Source organism: Sturnira hondurensis, unplaced genomic scaffold (assembly GCF_014824575.4).
Source record: "Sturnira hondurensis isolate 20B ecotype Veracruz unplaced genomic scaffold, ASM1482457v3 Scaffold0002640, whole genome shotgun sequence".
Classification (NCBI taxonomy): domain Eukaryota; kingdom Metazoa; phylum Chordata; class Mammalia; order Chiroptera; family Phyllostomidae; genus Sturnira; species Sturnira hondurensis.
Window position 1 is genome coordinate 693,397 of NW_028075271.1, and position 9,080 is coordinate 702,476.

Below are 9,080 nucleotides of genomic sequence, written 5' to 3' on the forward strand. Positions count from 1 at the left end.
CCAATTTCTCCTGATTTTAAGAACGCACAGAGATGATTAAAGCTTGTTGGGTAATGCGTGACTGCTGACATCGTTCCAGTAGTTCCAAGTTGTGTTGTCTAAGGAAAAAGATGCCAACAGAACCATAGGGATAATACATCAGTTCTGTAAAAGACTTCTGCATTCTTCTGTGGAAAGCAGAGGAGTAGTGTGTAATTCTTGACGTGATTACAAGTCAGTAGGAGAAGGATATAATGGGTATGTGTCTGTTTTACCAAATGGTACAACTGCCAGAAGACAGCATGTTATGATTGCTGTAAATACTCAAAAGAGTGGTTTAAAATGTTAGATTAGAAGGAAAGTAATTTAAGGGCCTGGTAACTTTGGAAAATAAAGTAAGTTTTGACAGTTGTGTGTACATCTTAGAGTGTGGCAGGGTGATCATTTATAGTTGGATAATTTAGCTAGTTTCTGAGGTATTTGAATGGGAAGCTAAAAGTGGACTTAATTTTTTAAATAGGCAGCATTCTCTTAAAATCTTTGAGCCAAGGAGTGATTTGAACACATCTGTAAGTTATGACATAAAATGGATGTCTTGAATTTTGTTAGCATATAAAATTCCAGGTAATACAAAATGTGTGGTCTTGTAGGAAAACCGCTTCTTATATTTTTCCTCCTACAGATAAGGCTCAATTACTTGAAATAGCCAAAGCTAATGCAGCTGCCATGTGTGCTAAGGCTGGTGTTCCTTTACCGCCAAACCTAAAGCCTGCACCTCCACCTACAATAGAAGAGAAAGTTGCTAAGAAGTCAGGAGGAGCTACTATAGAAGAACTAACTGAGGTAAGCCAGACAGAATTTGTTTTCAATCTTAAATGGATTATTCCAGTGATGTTGACTCTGGAGCGTGCCAAAACCCGAATTGTGGGCTGAACTGATAATGGCTGGCACCGAGTGGCCAAAACCCGAAATACAGGTGTGGCAGCGGCAGAAGCTCTGTTTAGCAGGCCATTATCCGGGATGGCTAAGCTCCGCTAGCTAAAAGTTACTTCCCATTACTTTTGCTTTCCAGTTTTAGAAGCCAAACTGACTGAGGAGTGGGACGGTTCGTTTGAATGGAGGAGGTGTTGAGTGAGCAACACGCAGAAGCTCGCCTACAGTTTCGTTTCCATTCACGACGTGTTCACTGATCGCCACGAGTGTACTGCATATACGCAAAGACACAGACAATCTTCAGAAATGATCTTTTGCCACCGGAGCTTGGAAATTAATGAGAGTAGCTGGCCATTGCCTGAAAGGAACTTCTTTCGCAACAGCATTTCGGGTTTTGGCTGTTTGGTACCAGCCATTGGTGATAATGGCCGGCCATTATCAGTTCTTCTTGCGGTTCGGGTTTTGGCAGTAACATATATTTTAAACACACTTATTTTTGTTCTTAAGAATTTGATCTTTTCAATTGAGGCTTTTTTTTGGCTTTGTTTTATTAATGTTATTTTGTTTGTTTGTTTTCCTGGGGGGGTGGGGAGTGCTGAAATACTGCTGCTAGGATCCAGAAATACCACACTGTTTCATATATTGAAACTTGCTATTGGCTAGCCTTATGCCAGCCTGCCATTGTCAATATATTCTGTCCCCCTTGGTTACAAGCTTAGTATGCTCTGTGTTTTTGGCTAAATTAGCTTTTTATCCTATTGTAATATTTTCGATTGATAATGGATGTGACAAATTCTGCTTGTAAGGAGACAAGTCCACCCAAATTTACTCTGACGTTTTATAAAGCCAGGTAATGGAGTCTGTTCCTTTGCTTCTCAGGAAGGAATTGACTTTGCTTTATGTGTCAGACCTTATCAATTACACCCTCTCCATCATGCCTTATTTTCCATTCTTGAGTTCTGTTCCTTTAGGCACTCAACATACAGGACATTTATGGAGAGATGTTACTATCTAACCCAATTGCAATGTTTCAGATCCTTTATTTTCATAATCTGTTTCATCACTTAGATTTATTACAGTATGAATTACAACTTTTTTTTTAAATTTAAGGACCTAGTAAAGGCTTCTATTGCTTGCTTATCAAACCCAAATTCCTCATCCAAAACCTGTGAACACTTAGTGTTTCCCTGTGTTTTTATCCTCATCTTTAGCTCTCTTGTCCCTTCTAATACGTTTCTTCTCACTTCTTTACCACCACCTGACTAGGATCACTTTCTTTTCCTTTCCCTGCCAGTCCTTGTTCTCAACTCTGAAAATCTGGCTTAGAGCTCTTCAAGGAGTATTCCTTGATTCTCAAATTCTGATTCTGTTCTCTCTGAAGCTTTTGTTCTCTCAGCACTTATATACTCAGTTTGTATTATATCAGTTTGCACTTGTTACTTGTGTTGCTCTGTAAAAGCGTTCAATTATTTCATGTGTATGTATTCTATTTCTAAAACTAGATTGTAAGCTCCTTGAGAGCAGGGACCATGTCTTCTACCATTTCTTTTGTATTCCCTGGACAGTGCCCAGTACAGTGCTCTGCACATAGTAGGTGCTCAATAAATGTTGTTGACTGATTGACCAGCCAGAGTGTGTTTAAAAAATGGTTTATAAGCCAAGTTACCTGTCTATAACTGATCATTAATCTTGTTTTAGTTGAAAGTTGATTTTATGTGGTTTTCATTCTTTTAAGAAGTTACATGTTATTTTTTACCTAAAGTATAAGGTTTATCTTGTTTCTGTTTCTTTTTTTTTCACTTTTTAAGAAATGCAAACAGATTGCACAGAGTAAAGAAGATGATGATGTAATAGTGAATAAGCCTCATGTTTCGGATGAAGAGGAAGAAGAACCTCCTTTTTATCATCATCCCTTTAAACTCAGTGAACCCAAACCCATTTTTTTTAATCTGAATGTGAGTATTAGTGTTTATGGATTGATAAAACAGCACAGCTTATGGAACTATTTAAATAGACTCAAATAGAATTTAGCTTTTTAATTTTTGAAGTAAATACTGAGAAGTGAAGTTAAAGATTAATTAAGAAACTTTATTTATTTTTTAAGATTGCTGCAGCAAAGCCAACTCCTCCAAAAAGCCAGGTAACACTAACAAAAGAGTTTCCTGTGTCATCTGGGTCTCAGCATCGGAAAAAAGAAGCAGATAGTGTGTATGGAGAGTGGGTTCCTGTAGAAAAAAATGGGGAAGAAAACAAAGACGATGATAATGTTTTCAGCAGCAATTTGCCCTCTGAGGTAAGTAAGATGAATATTATGTATTTTTTCTTTTTTATACCTGAATCTGTCGTTTTATTGTTACTTTATATCTGATTTGGATTCTGTTTCACTCTTCTTAGGGCCGGGGTAAACGACAGGGCCGGGTTAAACGACAGATGAAACAACCCGCAGCTTCTCATTTGACAGTAACTCGATGCAATTCACTTTGTGGAACCAAGCCACAAAGTGAAAAGCATCGAATTGCAGAGGACAGTGTTGTCACGTCCCTCCCCAACATTGGGCCCTCCTTGCACTTGTGGGAAGGTAGCCCGAGGTACAACTATTTAGCTTCCCGTTTTGCTTCAAGGCTTTATAGCTCTAGATTTTGGTGGTAGCAAGTTTACTGGGTGGGGGGACGGAGCGGAGAGAGGCAGATCCTCAGGTTCAACACAAGACGTGGACTGGAAAGGTTGTTATAGGCTGATTTGATCATCTTGGGTACAGAGCCCATTGCCCTTTAATAATGATTTCTTCCTGTTTTCTCTGGGTTGTTTGTGAGATAGCCTTTAATTTTAATTGTTTTCCCCGTGCTACCTTGGCCATTTTGAATTCTTGTGTTTAACCTAATGCTCAGCCTTGGTGTACTCCATTTCCCTTCTCCTTTCCCCCTTTGTTACTATTGAAAGTTGGAGAAGTGGAACTCACACCTTGAAATTTTCACGAGGCTATAGTTGTATCTGTCAAAATGACGCAGTAATAACGTGTCAAAACAACCCCATTAAAATGCCGCCTGATTAAATAATGTGCTGCTAAATAATAGTGCACATGAAAACAGCAAGACTGTATATATATGTAAATATATATATATATCTGTATCTTTGTATGTATCTCTGTATCTGTACTTTTGCTGTATCTTTTAATAAACAGTTTACTTTTATTTAACTTGTTGTGCAAAATCACGCTTGGGGGATCTGGGAGGGTGGATACTTACTAGGGTGGGGGGTGGGAGTTCTAAGAATACCATAGACTAGACATCACCTCTTCCCTTTGTTTCCAAAGCCCAGACGGTTGTCCAAGGACCGGATTAGCTATCTGATGCCCTTACAGTGTGGGACTTCTCCCCACTTCTCTTCTTGCAGTTCTGGGGTGCGTAGGTCATAGAGACCTGTGCTCTTCACACTCTGGTTCCCCGTATTGGCCATATGATCATCTTCCACTAAAGACTTTCAGTGTTACAACTAAATCCTGTTTTATAAACGCAGAAAGTGAACAGAACCCAAATCAGAAAACTTTTGGTAGACTTTTTTCACCCCTTTGAGCTGTTCACAGATGACATTTTCACTTTGTGTGTGGTTCTCTTGGCCTACAGCCTTTTAAAATGGAGCAAGTTGTGCACAGTGAAGCTGGCTGGGCACGATAAGCAGCCAGTGCAGCTTCGAGCCACTGCTGGTGGTCAAGTGTTTTGCATGGGTTCAACATCTGAAGCAAGTGATGCCATCACCAGGGAGGGGGACAGCTGGTTTGGGAGGGTAGTGTAGTGAAACCAGCTTAGTCAGTAGCTCAGTTGCTAATCCCCAAATCCAGCTAACCTGCACATCTGAACAGGGAAAGGGTATGATATTTGCAATGGGCTTAAATCCTGGGGTAGCTGAATACAAACCACGATAAGAGGGCTGAACAGACTTACTTAGGAATTGTGATACATAGACTTTTAGTAATTTCTTGCAAATTATGCATTCAATAGAGTTGGGAACAACTTTGATGGAAGAGTATGTGGGAAAAATTTTTCAGTGCAATGAAGCCCTGCAAATGTTACAAAATTCCAAGGGGTTTTCCTGGCAAGATAGTGACCATGACTATTTCAAGTGCTTAGTGATTTCTGACGACCTATTTTTTTTGACTGACGGTTTATGTATATGCATCTCTATATATTTATATTTGAAATATAGTACTCAGCCAGTTTTGGTCTTAACATTGAAGGGGGCTGGGTGCCTTAGTACAGTTATCAAAAGTGGTAGTCAAGAGTTTAGTTTAAAGTTGAGGGGAGTTACTTCAATGAAATCCCAGGGGGAAAGTGTAAATATTTGAGATATTCAAATTTTATAGTAAGTAAATGAATATTGAAGCAAAAGAAAAAAAAGCCTTCTGTTCATAAAGTGAAATAAGTGAAGCAGATCTTTTTTCTGGGAGAAAGTCTACAACTTTCTCGTATCAGAATGCTGTAAGCTAGTTACTTAGAAGATTGAACTCAATATATATGTAAACTTTAATTTTAAGCAGAACAGTCCCAAAATTTTGGGAGAGAAGGGGATGGATAGAGTTTTGTTTTGCCTCAGATCTCTATACTTTTATGGAACAATAATATTAAACACCTAGAGGAAATGTTCACATAAAATGTTTAGTTCCAGGTACCGACCTATATCTTACACTATATTTTTAAGATAAATGCTCTGTATTCAGTGTTTGTGGAATACTGTTAGTGACATTTTGTGAGAACATTGACCCTTTTGATTCCTAGTGGACTAAAATAAAGGCTTCATAGAATAATGGGAAGTTCTTTCGAAGTATTTTAATTGAATAGTATTTTCAATTTTTTTATCTATTGGTCTGTTTCATTTAAATAAATATAAATGGATTTTGTGGTTCTTTAATTTTGAGCATAAAATCATTTAGGCAAAGGTCACAGATTTGATCTCAGTTTTGCTATACCCTTACACCCTCCGATTGTCTTGCACACGAGTGCTCTCTGATACACATACGAATGGTCAGACGTTGGATGGACCAACAGGAACCCCTTTCATGTGGGTTCTCAGCTCCGCAGACTGTGTGTCTTACTGCCAGAGCATCATCTTAATGATGAAGGAAGTAGCAGCCACCACCGTCCACAGTGAGGACTGACTGCAGGATTGGACCACATTTGTGTGAATTTGATTTATAAGCAGTTATATTTAAAAATGTTGGAAAATACAGTAAAAATTTGTCCTTGGAGCATTCATTCTTGGTAATAAAGTTAGCGAAGGCTTATTGGGTGGAGAGTTCAATGTAATCTTTGACAAAACTTCTTGGGTTTCCTATCAAACATAAGTGCTAGAGGTCCAGCAGAAATGCTCCATTAAGATTTAGTGACAGCTTCCAGGTGAAGGTAATTGTCTGTGACTATGTGCTTGGTTTTTATTGCTGAAGAATATTAACACATCCTGATGGAGCTAAAAATCTCAATGTTTAGAATCTCTAAATTTATAAAGTAAGTGTTAGCTAAGTTCTTGGAACAAGATGAAAACTTCAGTTGAAAATAGAACACATAGCATAGTAAAGTGTAAGTACAGCCTTCCTATTCATTCTGCCCTTAGATTTGCCTGGGTGGTTAACACTGAATGTCCTTAAACCATTTAATAGATTACTTGTTTGTTTTTCTGTTATAATTCATTTAAATTAAATGTATAAGTTAAATCTAAGAGTTGCACTAAATTATTTTATGTGATGAAAAGATTCATAATTTACTTTTTAAAACCAATCAAACACATTAACAACTGAGACATTCTATATTTAGTACAGCTTTTCAGTTGTCATTTTCTATATGAAACTTTGTATTAATTTGCTAAATATTACAATCATGTTTTATATATAGGTCAGATAATTTTTCTTTAGTTCCATTATACTTAAAATTTTTTATACTGTCTTAATTTGAGATACCTGGAATTACCTGTGTAGAAAATAATTTGTATTTTATATCCTCTCATTATGTGTTTAAGAAATACTTAAGATACTTGTTCTATGTAAACAGTTGGGTTAATAAAAGGGGGAAATAAATTGACTTAGAAGGATTTTTAAAATGAAGAAGATAACGTACGTGATTGTAATTTAGGCCTGGAAATGCGTGTTTCATGGTGCTAATTATGTATTTTACTATTCCTGACACTTTTTGGGTTATAGAAGAAGTAGCACAGCACCCTGTCGTGTCGAGGAAGTAGAAAGGTGAAATAGCTTGGACAGGTTTTTACTAAGAGAACTGGAATTATTCCGGACACTGTAGATTTCATCTTTTAGAACAAGTCCTAGGGAAAAGGAAATGAAACATTCTCCCCATAATAATACCTAGAATATTATTACACAACTATAAGTATTTTAGATAATTATATTTTATCCATTAGGTAGAAAGTCTACAGTGTATCTATCAGTGGAAACAAATCTTTTTGATGACAACCTGATAATGTATTCTGTAGGGTTCAAGGTTTTCCCTTCATTTTTTAGAAGGGCCCTTCAGTGCCATTCTGGTACCTTTCACACGTTCCTGTTTCTGAGCAACACTGAAAGATTTTGAAGGCTCTAAAGGTCCAAAATATAATGTAGTCTCCTTTCTCGTACATGTTTGTGTGTACACCAATACAGCAGTCACTAGCCATTGAAGTCCGTTCCTTAATTGGATGGGCCACATTTCAAGCCTCATTAATTGTCACTGTAGGCGATTCACTGGACAGTGCTGCTGTAAGGGATAACTGGTTTCGCACCGATCCATGACGTTTGGCCGAGTCCTCAGATAGGACTGCTTTGGGAATCAGAGGGTTGAGGTTTTAATGTCTTACCTTTGCAGACCTGCACACATGCTTTTTGATGCATCCTTAAGAAGTTAAGATAATCCTGATCTATTGAGTTTATATTTTCACATTTTATAAGATAGGAATATGAAATTAATCGTCAAATTATTATTTGCTAATGAAGTTTTGACATGAACTTGCAGCCCACTTGAAAGCCTGTTGAAGAGTAAATGAAATTTTATTGCCTTGGGGGAAAAAACTAGTTGTGATTTTATCTAAAGTAAATTTACATTAAGCATCAAGATCTTTATATTAAAGTTATTTTTAGAGTGAGATGAGAATTTAACATAAAATATTACTGAGATTGGAAAGAAGTTTCATCCTCAAGATAAATGTTGAAGCATTAGGTTACCTGCTTTCTTAATAAAGCTTAAAGAGAAAAAAGTATGAAGGTAAAAATTAGTTTGCTTTTTATTTGGGAAGAATTAATTCTAGAAAAGTTGGAGTTTTCAGAGTCATAATTATATTTTTCTGGCTAAGTTATAGTTTGAAATTGGGGATCAGGACTTGGGAATGGGTGGTAAATATATTTTCCCCACTCTGTCCTGAGTTTAGACTTTAGAATAAAACGTATTATTTATGCCTGAACATCCTTACAAATTTATAGACAGCTGTGAAATCCAAAGTATTTCTGGCAATGTTAATAAACACAGTACACGAGATACATTTGGTGGCCCTTTAAGAATTACTTCCGTAATACTACCTGAGAGTTTGAGGAAACATCTAAGGTAGGCCAAAGGCATGTATATTCCAACTGGGCAGTCCCAGTAGTTGGAATTAAAACAAATGAAAAGTTAACATACAAAAAGTTCTACTTTTTTAAGAGAGAAAGGAAAAGAGGGGTGGGAAGAGAGACATCAGTTTGTTCTTCCATGTATTTGTATATTCATTGGTTGATTCTTTTATGTGCTCTGATGCAGGGATTGAACCCACAGCCTTGGTGCTTTAACCAACTGAGCTACTCGGCCAGGGTCATAGAAACTTTTTTAGTGTGTTAGTCTGACTTTCTTATAGGCCCAGATATTCTAATTAGTGTGGATAGTTTATTAAGTTGACTAAGAAATTAACATCTTTATGAGATCTAGAAATAGTTTAATAAACAATACAGAATGAATTCAGTTTAATTTTGCTTTCATTTTTAAGAAGGTATACATAAGAATCTGTACTTTGTAAGAAAAATTTTTGTTAAATATTAGGTGATTCAGCAAGAGAACTAGGAATGATGTGAGTAGTTAAGGGGTCCTGAAGTTAAGAAAAGTTAGAATTAGTGTCCTAGGAACACACCCTCTCTACTGTATAGGCCTTGTTTTGTGAAGAAG

The 9,080-nt window shown here is 36.9% G+C and overlaps 1 protein-coding gene across 9 annotated transcripts in view; it reads left to right on the plus strand.

The window, feature by feature from the left end:
• SON (SON DNA and RNA binding protein) overlaps nucleotides 1–9,080 on the plus strand; it is a 31,761-nt gene that overhangs the window by 12,476 nt on the left and 10,205 nt on the right. For 7 of the 9 annotated variants that reach the window (XR_005065675.1, XM_037040567.1, XM_037040565.1 and 4 more), the window contains 3 exons: nucleotides 662–822; nucleotides 2,721–2,867; nucleotides 3,017–3,205. Coding sequence is in view for 8 of the 9 variants with exons in the window: in XM_037040567.1 (XP_036896462.1) it covers nucleotides 662–822; nucleotides 2,721–2,867; nucleotides 3,017–3,205 (497 nt within the window). In the remaining variant the exon portion in view is untranslated. Of the gene's footprint in view, nucleotides 1–661; nucleotides 823–1,051; nucleotides 2,539–2,720; nucleotides 2,868–3,016; nucleotides 3,206–3,306; nucleotides 4,072–9,080 lie in introns of those variants that run through there. The other 2 variants (XM_037040570.1, XM_037040572.1) reach the window with 2 other exon arrangements.